Source organism: Dermacentor albipictus, chromosome 5 (assembly GCF_038994185.2).
Source record: "Dermacentor albipictus isolate Rhodes 1998 colony chromosome 5, USDA_Dalb.pri_finalv2, whole genome shotgun sequence".
NCBI classification, from domain to species: domain Eukaryota; kingdom Metazoa; phylum Arthropoda; class Arachnida; order Ixodida; family Ixodidae; genus Dermacentor; species Dermacentor albipictus.
Window position 1 is genome coordinate 121,914,412 of NC_091825.1, and position 16,285 is coordinate 121,930,696.

The 16,285-nt window shown below is 42.1% G+C and overlaps 1 protein-coding gene across 1 annotated transcript; it reads left to right on the forward strand.

Annotated features, from left to right (window-relative positions):
- Window positions 1-1,014: 1,014 nt before the first annotated feature.
- LOC135911632 (armadillo repeat-containing protein 10-like) lies at window positions 1,015-16,038 on the forward strand. The gene is made up of 6 exons (XM_065443970.1): window positions 1,015-1,179; window positions 1,887-1,943; window positions 2,543-3,138; window positions 5,419-5,553; window positions 6,669-6,917; window positions 7,636-16,038. Exons 1-6 carry the CDS (start codon window positions 1,050-1,052, stop codon window positions 7,918-7,920), a joined length of 1,452 nt encoding a protein of 483 aa, XP_065300042.1. The 5' UTR covers window positions 1,015-1,049; the 3' UTR covers window positions 7,921-16,038.
- Window positions 16,039-16,285: the final 247 nt, after the last annotated feature.

Sequence of the window (16,285 nt, forward strand, 5' to 3'; positions counted from 1 at the left end):
CACCTAATGTTTCCAGAGCACTTGGAGACTACTGAGCTTTCAAGAAAGCAAGTCAGTGCTGGAACTACAGAACACTGACAAAATGCAATCTGGAGTGGTCATTTTAATTTGGCACTTTGCCAACAGCTTGCACTTGGTTCATTTGGCTGTTCACTTTAAATGAAAGTCATGGCTATCTTGCTATGATCAGGAAGTTCATTGTATTCCAGTGGCTGCGCTATTAGTTTTCTGCAGGCAAGTCTGTAAGGTCAACGAAAAGCGTTTTTCTGACAGAGTAAGAAATGAGTTCTTTTTTGATGACAGTCTATTTGCTGAGTGTACAATACTAAATTTTTATCAGCACATTAGAGTAGTTAATAAAAGACTGCAAGAGGTTCCCTCGTTCTTGGGACTGTCGTGCCTGCTATCCTCGCGAGGAGACTGGCATCGAGAGTGAACTGTGCGGCCTCGCTTGCTCACGTTAAATGCATGATTAAATGTGGTGTTAGCGTTAAATGTCAAGCATACATTTGCCGTTTCCATGTGGAAGACGGCAAAATCTTATTTTTAGTATATGGCGGGACAAATGAAGCCGGTCAGCAGTATCTCGGCGGTCGAGGGCTAGTTTTCGCTTTATTTTCCTGCTCGAATGGCTGAAGTACTTATCAACAGATACATCAACCGTATTTAACTTGGCAGTGAATTCGTCTAATTAACACAAAAGTTTGAAGCTCTTAGATCTTGTCGTTTTGGTGCGACCGAGTGAGCTGCCAAAGTATTTTTTTGCGCTAGCGCTCTTTACTATGCCCAGCGGCTTTTACACTTAAGCATCGTTGTCATCACGAGATGCATACGTTAGCTTGGCTTGTAGCAGTAGAGAACCAGGCAAACTTTTCGATAACGCCACTGCAACGCTCAACCATAGAATTTCTATGCTCTCAACGGCGGTGGCGCAATATAATATCCGAAAGCGAAACTGCCGGAAGTGCGAAGAGGGGGCGCCAGCAACTTCCGTAAGCACCTAAAGTTTGCTTTTGTTCGTTTTTGACTTGCTTTCGCGCATTGCGAAGATGGCTAGCGAAGATGTAGCCGTAAAGCGTGTAGCCTTATGTTCAGCTGTGTTCGCTGGCTTTGCCTACGTCGGTTACTCGATCTTGAAAACAGCGTTTTGCTTTAAGGGCAATGGTAGAGACGACAAAGGTAAGTGGATGCCGCGACATGCGCAATGGTTTCGTCCGAGGCGCCGCATCATCTGGTGATCCAGTCGTTCAATCGCGTTTAGATAGCACAAATCCTTGAAAGGAAATTTCCTCCTATTAACGAGTGTTGTTTTTATCAAGACAGGGCTGACAGTCAGCACTGACACCTAAAATTAAAGCGTTCGACTTGTTTTTCTCGATTGCATGCAGCATGTGCTGCATGCAACTCGCTGTGCATGATTTGCTGTCTGTTTTCGATTGTTAATGCGTTCGCATGCAATCTTCCATATATATTTCACTGAGCCTATATGCGAACGATTTTTTTCTGCAGCAGCTTGTACACGGTGAACTAATGCCCTAGTAAACGAGTGACCTTGCTCTGTTATAGATCGATAACCGCGCTATAGACGTCAAGCTCATAGCTCTAAATGCTTAAGGTGCCTTGCCATGGAATTCGTGTTATTCATTTTGCAGATATATTCGCAGAGCCTTCTTTTGAATGACAAAGTGAAGAAAACCGCCTGGATTGCTTTTAAATTTGTTTGCACGCCGCCAACGTAAATGTTTATCCCATAATGCACGTACTCATCGAATTCATGTCAATGAGAACTCGTGTTATTGCATGTTTGACTTGTCATTCTGACCGTTGTTATATACGTCCGACATTGTAAGCGCCGTTGACTGACATCAGCTTTTTGTACTGGCCAGGATCTCGAAAATTGGCGAAGTTGAAAAAGAAGAGAAAACTCAAAGGAGAACAGCCAGGTTTGTCACAGACTTTTTATACATTTTGCCCTGTGTTGACATTTATTGCCTTCCTGTCACTATCACAAGATGAGCACCATAACGCATGTTAATAGTGCTCATGTTCTGTGCTTCTAGTTTGTGGATATTTTTATGAATCTGATGATGTAATGTGTCACGTTTAGAAGAGCATGTTGTTGGCTTCATAGTTCAAGAAAAATGTAGCTTAAAACATATAGACACTAAATATGTGATGGGACTTAAGCTATTATCATGACTAGCCTATATTCAGTTCAGATGAACCAGGCAGAATATAGTTGCAAAGCAGGCGTATAGTATTATACGCCTGCTTTGCAACTATATCCTGCTAATATCTTAAAACCACATTGCCTGCCTGATAAGAGACTAAAAACCATTTTGCAGGCATACGTCTATTCTGTACCTATATATAGCTTTGTTCTTCTCTGAAATGAACTAGCCTTTCTGGTATCTGTCGGTTTTCAGCTGCATATTTCTTGAATCTGTTGCACAATGTGCTTATTCCTCACGTAAACATTCTACGAGACCAAGAGATGTTGGCCTGCGATTTCCCTAACTTGCCACATTAATCTCGATTTCAGAACGTGACATGAGCCACCGCTCAAGTCAGACGGATCTTAGCGTCCCCCCCGAAGAGTACATCACAAACTCCCCAGCCGAGCTGCACTTCATCCCAAAGTCGGTGCGTGCCAAAGTGCGTGAACTGAACCTCAAGGCTCGAATGTTCGACGACGAGTACTTTGCTCGCATCTTCAAGCCTCGCAGCTTGCAGAACTCCCCTTGGGGCTCGCCCAAGGCCCTGAGCCCAGTTGCTGATGGCAGCACCAACAACTGCTACTTGAGTCGCTCAGCCGAAAACGTCCACATGGGCCCACCTTCACCACTAAAAAGGAGGAATTCAGGCCGCTCAGCGAGGTTGTCTCCTCATGCGTCCCAGCACTGGCAGTGTAATGACTTGAGCGCCAATCACATTAAAGAGAAGTCTCTCTACCGTGCAGTTGTGAAGGACACCGACGAGCTCCTCCAAGAGGTGCTTCACGGGCTCTACAACAAGGCGAGGGTGATGACCCTGTATGAAGCAAAATGTCTCGCGACTCTGTTGATGTCGGGAAATGAAGACGTCCTCGTGAAGACCTTGACTACAATGTCGAATTGTGCAGCATTCACAATTAATCAGGTTTGTGCCGTCATTCTTTCCTAGTTGTTTTGTTGACATGGAAGAATTTGATGGCACATATATATTTTTTTTGATTGACTATGATGGTGCAGATCTTTATTAATGTGTTAAAGGGGCCTTGCTACAGAGGTTGAGTGTGTAGTTTTTGTTGATGTCTCAGCTCTGATGACAAAACTGCGGCTTTGTATTGTAATCACAGATTAACCCCTTGCACCAGCTGCAGCATGATATGGCGGTGGTTTTTGACAAACAATTCTCTTTTCGTGTAGAAAGAAAGCACAAAAGCAAATATTACAATGTCAGATTACTGGTAGCTCCAGGGACACTGCCTGCCTCTTGACCTTGAAGCATACCTCAATTTTATAAGCCACCATTCTCTCTGCTTTTGTTTGTGTTTTGCTATATCTGTGTGTACTTTCTAACAAAACATGGCTTGACACAGTTTTGTTTTCCTGCTGCTATCTCTCTAAAAAAATTTTCAAGTATTACAAGGTACACTGTTAATCTTGTTTCAGGTGCGTTCGACTAAGTAAGTGGAACATTTGTGAAAATATGTTCGACTTAATTAGTGGAACCTCTAAACCTGAAATGCGTGTCTGTGGCTCTGTCTCTCAAAAAATGGTGATTTTGCTGTAATGAAAGTGTGGTGCCATCTGTCACCGCTACGGCAAAAGTTGTAGGTGACGTATCACACTGAACCATTGAGTGAACCCGCCAGACTTTTCACTGTAGCTGCAAAACCATTATTCCATTGCAGTGAAATAAAAAAATTTTCTAACTGCACCACTGCAGATGGTGTGCACTTTGGATTTATTGTGGGCGAAGCCGGCAAGTAATGCCCACAATTGTGGTATGAAGGGCAGGTGTACCTCAAGAAACAAAATTTTGCGGAATTTGTCAGTTTTGGTTTATTAATTGCAAAATTATTCTTGCTCATTCAACCCTTATTTCCCCAAATAGAAAGCCTGAATTAAACGAGAAATTGGTGAAAAATTAATCTAAATCGATCACTGCGGCTCTTGAAGCCACAAATTTACGCAAATGTTGACCATCTTTCAACAGCTACCTTTCGGAACCTCAGTGTTGTCCACCATTGCACACCTTCAAGTTTCATATTTCTGGGGGAAAAAAAGTAAAATGATCATTTTGTAGCCTGTTTTAAGCTTCTCTGCTATCTATTTAAATAACTCTGAAATGAGCTTTTCTCAATTTGCATTTTTAGGCAATTTTCATGTGTTGTCTGCAAACTTTAGGGCACTTAAAGATATCAGACTTCAACAAAATTTTGCACATAGCCTCTTCAGACAAGGTAGAGTGCTGATATTTATGGAAAATATTGATGCTTCTTACAAAATGCTTAACAAAAAAATTTAGATGCTGTTGCAGGGAATGCAAAATATACATTTGGTTCTCTCAATTCCTTTATTGGAAATGTAGCATGTTACGTGCACATTTTAGATAGCTTTCAGCACTCTACAGTTCATATGCAGCAAAATAACTTATGGCCTGACACTCTGTGAAAAGTTTTAATAAGCCAAAATGGTGCCTGCAAAAAACCTTTCAAATCGTTTTGCAGATGGCGGAACTTAGTAGCTATTACAGCTACAATAAAACTGATTAGATTTAAGATCAGCATCACAAGCTTTGCTACTGACCAAAATTTCAAAATCCTAAAGATAAATGGAAAAAAAATTTTTTCTTTCTTTTTTTCTTTTTGAAGAAGCATCTTTAGCTAAATCCATCACAAGATACTGCCTAAATAATACTGGGAATGATTGACAGTAGCAGAGACAAGAAGCGTCATTGAAGAGAGAATGTTTAAGGATGTTTGTTCACATAGGTTTCATTTAGTTCATGGAACATTTGTTCAGATACTTTTCACTTAGTCCAAGCCTATGTGCAACGAGAATAAGAGTGTGCCATTAGATATGGCTTAAGGACATTAGCCTTTTATTAGCCATTTATTAGTAATAGTTTAACCACTTTCTTACTCTAGGATTGACAGCACTACAAATAAGTTACCATAATATTAATGATATGTTGGCACATATATCTGGTATTGACTTATAGGTACGTTTCTGTTGTACAAGAGACATTTTACCTGATACGTGCTTTGTGCATGAAACTGGAATTTATGTAAGAAGCACGAGTGGTACAACTGTGCTATAAATTAAACCTTTTCGGCATGGTTTCTTGGGATTAAATTGGACCCATTTTGAGATTGCACATAGTTTCCTGTTTTAAAGAGCTTTTTATGAAACCAAATGTCTCACTTTGCAGGACTATCTGTGCGAAGTTGGGTGCCTACCATTGCTGAAGGACCTCTTGGACCATGACTGCCTTGCAGTACAAGTCGCAGCTACACAGGCCATTGCCAATATGGCTGTTAATGAGAGAAACCAAGGGCTCTTGCAGGCAAGATTCTTTGCTGTGCCTCCTACAGCGATGACATTTAAGGGCAGTTCAACCAGATTCCATAATATCTGTCACAGGTGTATCATCAACATCTGTCTGTGGCAGCCAAAGTCGCCAGAACAGAAAACTGAATTTTTTTTTGCACCTAGGAACCAATTTCAAGCCTGTGATGTGTCACCTGCCATGCTGTTGTCATCGTCCCATAAGTGTCCCATGCGATTGTTGTGATCATTATTGTCGTACCATTGTTATCAGTTTTCACTGTGCCCTCCTCATTGTTGTTGTCCGGCCAGATATCGCTAGTATGTACACACAAACAGATGAGGATTGAGGCAAGAATGGTATGGGAGATGAAGTGCTGCATCACATCTGGTTTTTGCCTCTTTCACCCATCTGTTTGTGCGGCATTTACTTGCAGTATCCCACCAGCTAGCCTAGCAAATGTATTGCAGCCATTGCTACTTTATGTGGCAATTAAGGCTTTTCATTTACTGCACCTCTACAACTTTTTTCCTTCACGAACGTTCGTTGAATATGTTCACATGAACTAGTGCGTGCATGCCAATCTCTTACATTAGCGGTTTTCAACAGTTATCTCACCTTTTAGTACACCAGAATCAGTTGCATAGAGTCCATTGCTCTAGCTGATTCCAACATTGTAAACCAAAATCATATCAAAAGGCAGCACTGATTCCAAAATTGTTTTATGCATTGTATAATGCATGTAATCATATTACTGTCTTTGAATGGCATGAGAATCAAAAAAGCCAGACAAAACAAGAAGCAGCACTGCTCTAGTCAAGTAGGTAACCAAACTGTGAAGAGGAAGGCTTGAGAGAAAGAGTGCACTTTCAACAGTGTCTAGAAGTTGACGTTTCCTTTTACATGCAACAAATTTCATTCAAATAGGTTCAGTGGTTCGCTAAGAACACCTCTGCCTTCCAGACTTCTCTGTAACATATGGAGGGTTACTGCTACTGCTTCCTCTTAAGACACTCATTTGAAGAGAAGGATTGTCACTAACTCCTTCGGCCAACAATTGGTTATGTGTCACCCTAGATTACTCTGGGCATTGATCACATTAGTGAAACAACTAGGAACTTCTGTGTTTGCAGCCATGCATCCCTCTGCTGCTGTCAGCTGCCGTGTCACGGGACGGGGGCTGTTACCTGCAGACAGTGTCGCTGCTCTGCCTGACCAACCTGGCACTCTGCGACGAGACACACGAGGCCTTCCGTGGCCGTCTGTATCACTTGTGCATCCTGGTGGAGACCGCGGACGACATTGTGCGGCTCCAGACGCTAAAGCTACTCGTCAACTTGTCTTGCAACTCCCGCATGGTCCCCTACTTGCTGGCAGCCAAGGTTGTAAACAAGCAAACAATCTTTCTCTGCTTCTTTCGTTCTTGTCCAACAACTGAATTTTGTTTACAAAATGATAACTTCAGAATCAAGCTTTCGTACCGAGTGTCGCCTAAATAGGAGTGTCATGTATGCATAACTCTTCCAGCTAAACTGCTGGCTCAGTTGCACTGATATATTGCACAGATCTTAGCGATTCACAGTGGATTTAGTTTGGTACTACTTTGCAGGAATTACTTGCCTGTTTCTTGCCCAATAAATCAGAAATGTGTGTTCGTGGCAATACCTTTCCAAAGTGATGATTTCACCGCAATGGAAAGGTGGTGCCATCTGTCACTGCTACAGCAGAAGGTGCAGGTAATGTATTAAACTGAGCCATTGAGTGAACCCACCGCATCTTCCACCGTAGTAGTGATAGAGGACGCTATCATTACATTTCAGTGAAATCGAAGTTTTTCTAGTAACACCGGTGCGGATGAGGTGAACTTTGATATATTGTGGGTGAACCAGGGGCAAGTATTGCCCACAAATGTGGTATTAAATCAAGTCCATCACAAAATGCTGACTCTGTGTGAACTGTGTGACTGAGCCAGTGGTCTAACTTGAAGAGCCATGCATACTTCGCACTCCTATTCACGGAGCACATAGTAAAATGCAACCTCTATGCATGAGTTTGTGGAAAAAAAATCTCTTACTTATACTGCCACATGTTGCTTGACAGGCACCACAGAACCTGTTTTCACTGCTGGAGGACTCAAATCGGGAAGTCACGCTTCGAGTGCTGACCTACCTGGCAAACATTATCAGCTACGCGGTCAAGAAGAAGCTCAACCTATTGGACTTGCCCTCGGAGTACAGGGCAGCTGCCCCCGAGACTCTGTATGCAGCACTATGGGGTACCCCTTCCAGAGAACATCTGCAAGCCAAGACACGAACGCTTGTTCTCAGAGCAGACGAAGACATCAGCTTTCAGGCTGGCCGCATCTTTGATGCTTTGATGAGGTAACTTATCCGTGTGTTGAAGCAGCGTAATGTGGTAGCACTACACTCTTAAGTTGCGGGCCGTAACAACAGCTGCAGGCACGTGTATTTGTGTGCGCCGCCTCATTTTGGGTCACAGACTAGCGGTCTTTGCTTGATAAGATGACAACTTTATTCTGTTTCTGTTTCACTGTGATTCTCATTACCCTTCATCGTTGTTGGCTTAAACATTGCCATCATCACCTTGATTGCCTAGTCAATACTAAAGATGAAAAGGTTCAGTAGTGCTCAGTGAAAAGAATTGTATTATGCAGATGCAAAATTATTCTCAACTTCATCCAGCAATGTTGGAACAGGAAGAACCAATGGCTTTTTCTTGTGCAAAAGTAACTGGTATTGTTCCCGTAGCCTTCTTGCCTGGAAAATTGTCAATATCGTGGCAGGAACGTCTTGCTAGATTGCCCAACAGAATCTAAAAACCCAACAAAAGCAGTTTGAAGGTCACTGTCAGATCACTGGACAATTGATAAAGGCCATTCAAATCCAGTGAAAGTCGTTCCGGAGCCAAAATAACCAAAGGAACTAAAGAAAGAAAGAAAGAAGAATTGCTGTCTTGCGGCAACTTGTTTCAAATTCAGCCCTCTGCACCGAGGCACATATGTGAGATGAACATGCGAAATGCTAAACTGTTGCTTAGTTTGCAATCTTGATAGTTTGTGTTTGGAATATGCATCGCACAGGCTCAGAAGCATGTCTCATGTAATACGTGTGACGAGGACAATAGCAAAAAGATGGTAGTAAGCACATGCAAGATATTACAACTTGCAACATAGCAGAACATGGTGACCTAGGGCCATATTCTCAGCCGATCACATTTGATCACATCAATTTCAGTGTACATTCCATTGGTTAGTCAATGAACAGGGTGCCCTTTACTTCATTAATTAAGACACCACAGTAGACATTAGTTATGTCATGCAAAAGTGAAGGTATCCTCAAAAGTAATTGGCTGAGAATTCTGCCTTTGGTGTAGTCTGTGGCTCTTCTCTGGCAGGAGAAAAACAAAGACAAAATGCAGGGATCTAGATTGCCTGTCATCTATGGCAGTTAAGGCAAAAGAGGCTTGTTTGGCAAAGCAGCAAGAATTCCATCTGTGATATCTTGACAAACACACAGTGGCACTGAAGGCATCAATCAGAAGACATACAATTAAAATGAAACTCTGTACGCTTACACCCACTTCAAAATGTGGAGTCGGCAGGGTTTTGGCTTCTGCGATTTTCAGCCTGGAGGTGCTGGAACTATTTCTTAACCATGCAGTGAATATTGTGGGAGATAATTCAGTTTTAGTGCTTTAAGTTTGACCGCCAAGTATTTGTGCCAGTGTTGACTGATTGATTGATTGATCTTCTTGCCCCAAAGTAATACAGCGGCTACAAATGACATCATAGTGGAGGCCTCCAGAATAATTTTGACTGCTCGTGTTTCTCAAGACCCAAACTTCAGCATACAAGTTTTTGTGTTCCCACATCAGAAATTGGCCGCCAAAGTTGAGGATCGAATCACCAGCCTCATGGTCAACAGCAGAAGGGCATAGCCACCGTGTAGTGTGTGAGCCATTGCGAAAAGCTTGCCCAAAACATCAAGCAATGTATTCCGGGAGCAGATATTTTTCTAGGTGTTTTGGATGCAAAGTGAACGAGGCAGAGGCAGTTTGGCATTGGCTCTACTTCTACATCTGGTCATGCTGCTCTGAGCTCATAGGGAAAACCTGAGCAGGAGTAAACTTTTAATTAAAGCTTCAGGGATTAATTAACGTCTTGAATATGCACAGTAGGTTATGAAGGACATGCTTTGGATTCACTTTGACCACCTGGAGTTCTTTAACCTGCATCCAAAGCGCATTGCAGAAGTGTTTTTGCATTTCGCCCTTGTCGTCATCTGGCTGTCACGTTATGGAGTTGAGCTCGCAACCTCGTGCTTGGCAGCGCAACACCGTAGCCGCCGAGCTACCGTGGTAGGTCAAAGTCAGGATTAACCAGACGTCTACAAGCACTAGTTGTCCTAGCATTTGTACGCCTCTTCCTTGCTTTTCGTAATCTGTGACTTTAGTTGCTGTGTGCAGCATTATATGAACTTGAATTTGTAATAATCAACTCATAGCTTATTTTTGAGGTCTGTCCCCGTTGTGGTTACACTGTATTTCATCTGTATACAGTAATAACTTGCTAAATTATGATGATTTGAAAACAGGGGTCAGCCTGGCCCTGTACATGCATGTACAAGATAGCTTCTGAATAAGAAGTTGGATTGTTGGGCTGTTCTCACTATAAGTTCTGCACAGCAAAAAAGGCAAGATGAGCAGGCAGATGAGACGTCCCACAGCACTAGCTTCCAACAAGTATTTTTCAGAAAGGTGCATTAAATACAACAGACCATTATGTTTTATCAACAGTACCAGTGTGTGCAATGAAAAGTTGTACCAATGTCAAGGAGGAGGTATCTTCACTCCCGTATAAGAAATCTTAACTTCTTTGATAACACAACCGGAAGGGCGCTGAAACAGGCATCGCCTGAATGTGCAACCGTTCTGGCCTCGATAATTTCTCGTGTTATACAATCCCTACGTCTACTCAGAATGATGCACTCGTTTAACAAAGGCAAGGCACCCGCACATGCTGCAATGAGCTGACAGCCAAACTTTGTGTGTTTACTTGTTAATTACAGATTAAGAGAACATTATTGTAATGCAGCACCATAAACAATACATTAACGAAAGAAAGAATACTGAAACCGTAAGCAATCACACATAGCTTTTTATGTATCTTGGGTCATAACGCATTTTTCTCTTTGTATGTAGCTATTACAGATTAGAGGAAGTCTTAAGACTTGAAGGCCTGATGTACTAATGGGCATAACCCAGGAACACAAGTCTTCGGACCTGAACAGCTTGTGTATTAATGGACACACTCTGTAAATCTCCTAAATTTAACATTTACATTGATGCCGCTCCTCACAGTTGTGTGTAATTCTGCAAAGCCGTGGTAAGGTTGTATACTTCAGAATCATCATGAGTATCTTTTGTAGCTCTTATGTTTATTTTCTATACCACCTGTGTGCTGAAAAGTGGAACTTGGATGCTTCTCCAAGAGCATGATTATCCTGGTCATTTCGGAGCTGCAAGGATGTTGTGATGCAAAATGGATTGGGACAAAGCTCTTTTCATTGCTTTGTAATGGGACTTGTGCACTTCTGGTAAATTTGTTTCATTTAATTTAAAATTGTTTTCATTCATCTCAGAGAAAGAACACTGGTGCACTGTGTGTATCATGATAAAGAAACACATTTTTTTAATGTGCTACGTACACCAACAGTTCTCTCACATCTGGCCATATGAACATGCGACTTCTCAGAACCTGGTCAGAGACCTTTATTGGCAGCATTGTTAGCTGTGCGTGTGGTTTTGTTTTTGAGCTGTTTCATTTGGTATTCTGTAAACTGCTGGGCATTTCTTACCAAAAACCCTCAATCCCTCTCCAATCTTTTATGTTTTTGAGTGTTACGTTTCTAGAGCAGCTCTTGAACTGCTTTAGAATGCAAGTGCTGTGAAATACAATTGGATATGCCTGAAAGTCTGCAGGAGAAACTGTTATAATTTTTTTACTATAAACAGCGGAATTCCCTTAATTGAACCTGGCGATGATATCCAAATTTGATCCAAATTATTCAATCTATTACTTGAAAAGTGTTTAACCTCTGTTAACTGTTTTCGGTGCATTTGAACACGTTAAGGTAAACAGTGGGCTGATTTACATTGAAGTAATGCATACTTGCCAGTTCTCCTGAATTTTCTGTGATGTTAATGAATTCGGGCTCATTTAAAAATTTTACAAATGTTTTGTCAAGTTGTACGAAAAATACTGTTGCAAAAGGTTTTCCTTGGTGATATCCAACCATACTCTTAGAAGACTTCCGGCGGTGAAAAAAAACCAGAGGGGGTACCTTTTTTGAGCAAGTTAATTCAAACGATTTCCTGAAGCAAGCGAAATCGGCAACAGCATAACACAACAGCATAGTTTCTCAAAAAGTCAGTGCGCTGCTCGTCAATTTGTGCCGTTCCAATTTTCCTGCTGCTTGTGTGCCAGGTATAAAGGTAAATCATCGTTAATACAGCGCATATGTATCCCGCAGAAGGCGTGCAGTCAGGACAAATGCAAAAAAAAAAAGTGTGATATCCTCTTTCCCCTCCTTGCTGTGTAGTACGCCACTAGATTTTTACAGATTTGACAGCTCGCAGTTAGGCAGGTATAAGTAATGTAAGTTAGTCATACCGTATTTCCTAAATGGAAGTGCATGCCCTGGAATAACACTGCAGCATGTCAAAACACCGAATGAAAGGCACAGAGAAACGAGACAGTGTTCTTTAATGTCCCTGTTCTGCCACTGTCTCATTCCACTGTGAGCCAGCTAGACGAAACACTGCTGGGAGCTGTGGCTCTACTGGAACTACAGGAAGCTGATAAATAACCTCTCATTGGTAGTGAAGTGTACAGTTCTTTGCTTGCTACAGGGCCACTGTAATCAGCAGTGGCACCAGCAGCCTCGTTATGTACTTGTCCTATAGCGATCATGATGGCATTGCACTTAAAATGTAGTTAGATACCAGACTTGCAATGTTAGTTATTGTTGTTTGACTAAGAACAAAGAGAGAATGTGTTTAGTCATACTGCATGATGACTTCTCAGGGCGTTTCTGGGAAAGTAATGAACTGGCCTGCATTCTTAATTCACTGGTACTTTAGGTAAATAAGGTAAGACCCACTGTAAATGATATGACTCTGTTATAGCTAGTTGGCCTTGGAAAGGGTGCCCCCCCCCCTTTCCCCTCGTGTTACAATTGTGATAAGCCATGGCAACTCTGCAGTGCTTTAGAGATTGAGTAGATGCAGCAAGTTTTCTTTTAATCCTCTGGCTTCTAGATGTTGAAGTGTGCGATACTTGTACATGTGCAATGCTGTACAAAGCTTGGCAGCGTCAGATGTACAGCTCATGAAATTTATTCGTCAATTGTGGCATTTTGCTTTGTGCGATACAGTTGAACCTCGATACAGCGAACACGGATATAATGGATATTCAGATCAAGTAAATATGAAATATTTCTCGCTGATATCAGCATGTAACAAATATATCCTCATAAAAAAGGTCAGATATTATGAATTTATTTTCATATTGAATGCACTTCGTTGTATGGAGGCTCGACTGTATATTAAGAGCAGATACAGTAAACCTTCGTTTAATGAAATCACTTTAGTCTAAATTCTGCATAGTTCTGAATGCAATGCACGCATTTTACAGTGGGTCATTCAAATTGGGGTAGTGTCAGTGTCTGTTTAGTGCCAAGCAGCAAATCTGCGTAGGACAGCTTGGTGCAGCGTGCAGTGGCTACCCTTTGCTTTTCTTTGTGTCAACCTGGACAGGCAAATGCTGCTGTGAATGCCATTCCACCCCTTGGCAGCAGCTCTTTGGGATAGTGGTTGTATCATGTGATCATAACTGAAAGATAACGTAGCTGCTGATAGGCATCATCATAATCTCACTGCTTTTATATTGTCCCCATTCAGTGCAACTTCATTTCAATGCACTGTATTGTGTGGACAAATGTAACTCAAACAGAAAATTATGAAGTAGAGCGCCTTTTAAAGGGACACTAAAGGCAAATACTTAGTCAACGTGGACTGTTTAAATACCATTACAGAAACCTCGCAACGCTTGTTTTGCGCCAAGAAAAGAGTTAGTTTACAAGAAAATTGCATCTGAAGGGTCCGAATGCCTTTTTCGAGATTCAAATCTCCCGCCACCCACCTGGGAGAGTGGTGACGTTGCATACGCTATCACCACCCTCTGCTGCAGTCGGTGAGTAAAACCCCGCCTGACAGATGGCGGTACTGAGCCAAGACAGAGTGGTGGATTCGCCGCTGCAGCTGCTTTTTGGTCAAGTCAGTCAAGTGACGTAGGCCGCTTGGGCACCCCACGACCTCACATGGAAGTTGAATTATCTGCTACTTGCAGTTTGTGCTAGTTTCGCGAGCCAGCAAAACCAGCACAGCACTACGCGATAACGAAACTGCTGAAACGCGAAAGCGTGGACGGCGCAGAGTTGAGTGAACATTAACCCTTTCGACCACCCGCGTCATTGTCGAGGGTGATTTCAGTGAGCTCTTTTTTCTAAAGAATGAGACAGCACTGCTCAAGTAGCATTTTATTTCGTCTTATAATACTATGCAAGAATGGTTTTTGCAACGGATGGTTGAGTACTAGTGACAGAATTTAACCGAGGGGTGCTTTCATCATCGGGCAAGTGCTTGAATGTCCCGGAGGAGTCTCTAACCATGTCCTGCATTTACCTCAATTTCTCGATTATTAAGGCTCTGTTCGCGATAATATTGACGCCTTAGAGATTCTCGAGCGCTAATCTATCACTTTAGCTTGACTTAATATTTGCCTTTAGTGTCCCTTTAAGAATAATACCATGAAAGTACAGTTTTGTATACCCTCTGCTATCCATAGGCAATGATGATGCAGGCCTCAAACTATGTCTACAAGCTGAAGTAATGCCAATATGCAAAGGCTTCTCCATGTAAATGAAACAATGTTCTCTAATTAGCCCTAACTTATTCTCACATTTCATTTGTCCATGATAGTATGCTCTATGAGCCCTCCAGACAGAGTGTGCATTTCCTGTGCCTATTTTCGAGCCTCTTTGCTTTTAATGAAATGCTGCTTGCAACAAACTCCATTTCCTGTCCCAGTGATTTTGTTATAACGAGGGTTTACTGTAGCTGTACATCCTCTTATTAGCTTTCATTACCAAGGCTTTGCCCCCACCTATGTGAGCGCATAAACTCTATGCAGGCTTGTAAGCAGGTGCAGTGATGTTGCACACTGTAGATAGGGCAAACCCAACACGCATTGTAAAACAGATACATGGCAGAAGTGTATAGCGTACTTCCTGCATAGTGGAACTGCAGCTCTTGCACCAAGCTCACTTCATTTGAATTTCACCAAGTGCAGGAGTGTGAGTACAAAATGAGTGACAGCAATACATACTGGTTCTTGCATAACAGCTTGGAATTCCAAGAGAACAAAGAGAAAAGTATTTTTGTCTGCTGGTGTTTCGGTGTTGTGTCAAGGATTGCATATGCTACATATTTACTTGCTTTTTCTTAACATGTTTTGAATGCTATATTTTCAAACTGGACATTTTACCAGTTGCTGCATTCCACATTAATGTACCTGTGCTTCTGGCATGGGAGGAGCATGTTCCTGAAGTGAGAATCGGGCATTTGTAATAACAGGAAAGCTGCATGTCTATTAAAATCACTTAGTCACTTCTCTAGCCAGGCATTAGAACATTTGTCAAGCTGCTTATCTGGCCTTTATGTAATAGTGTATTATAAAAGGCTGCTTAAATCTCCCCCGTAAACTGGAATTAGGCTGCTTTTTATTAACAGCAGGTTTAATATTGTCATACGATGTGGTCCTAAATGTGGCACCATCTGCAATGCAGCTAGTTCGCGAAAATAGTTTCAGTTCTTAATTGTTATGCTGTGCCCATTAGCATAAGACATTATTTATTGCCTCGTGTAAATATAATTCGATGTGTGTGCGTGTATGTATGTGTGCACGCATCATCACTATTGTGTATTTCGTTTGTCCTCTTATTGTTGTTTAGACTGCATACATTACCTTCGAACTTTGCGACTGCAAAAGTGACTGACTGCGTGCATGGGATCAGGAGAACTGACCTGTAACTAGCGAGGAAACGGCGTTCGCCTTGTTGGAAGGTTGAACTGTGTAATGAGCAAGTTTTGTGTGCACTAGCTTTTGTGATCCATTCTCCTAGTTGTAATTCAGTGCACTGCGCTTATCCAGCAGCCACGGCATGCAGGCGGCAATTGGCCGTCAGCCTCAAGTGAAACTTACATTCTCGTCGGTGTAGTTATTTTCATTAATGCTAGTGCATTTAAGGGGAATATGTTTCTTGAAAAGTGAGTATCGAGTGGACCGCTTGCGAAACACGCCCATTTTGTGTCCTGTCGCTGTATTGCATTGTTGACAATAAACGTATTTCCGTTACACCGTTATGGCTTTTTTACTTTTTGTCGCTGTTTGCACACATGTAACCTCGTTTTATACAGACACTACAGTGAGATGATAGTCACGCGTCGCTACTTTCGGACAGCTGCTTGGTCAAGTCCCTTTGCTTTTGGAGAACGGTGAGGTTTTCTATCTGTCGCATCCTCTGCCTCTCCAAGTCCTTGATCACGCCTTCGTGGAGTTGCAGGCGGTCCACTTCTTGCTTATAATGGACGTAGAATACGATTCCTAAGC

Coding starts and splice junctions, on each gene's coding strand:
- LOC135911632 (XM_065443970.1), top strand. CDS start 1,050: ATGGCTAGCGAAGATGTAGCCGTAAAGCGTGTAGCCTTATGTTCAGCT. Junction 1,944..2,542: donor ACTCAAAGGAGAACAGCCAG/GTTTGTCACAGA, acceptor TCTCGATTTCAG/AACGTGACATGAGCCACCGC. Junction 5,554..6,668: donor GAAACCAAGGGCTCTTGCAG/GCAAGATTCTTT, acceptor CTGTGTTTGCAG/CCATGCATCCCTCTGCTGCT.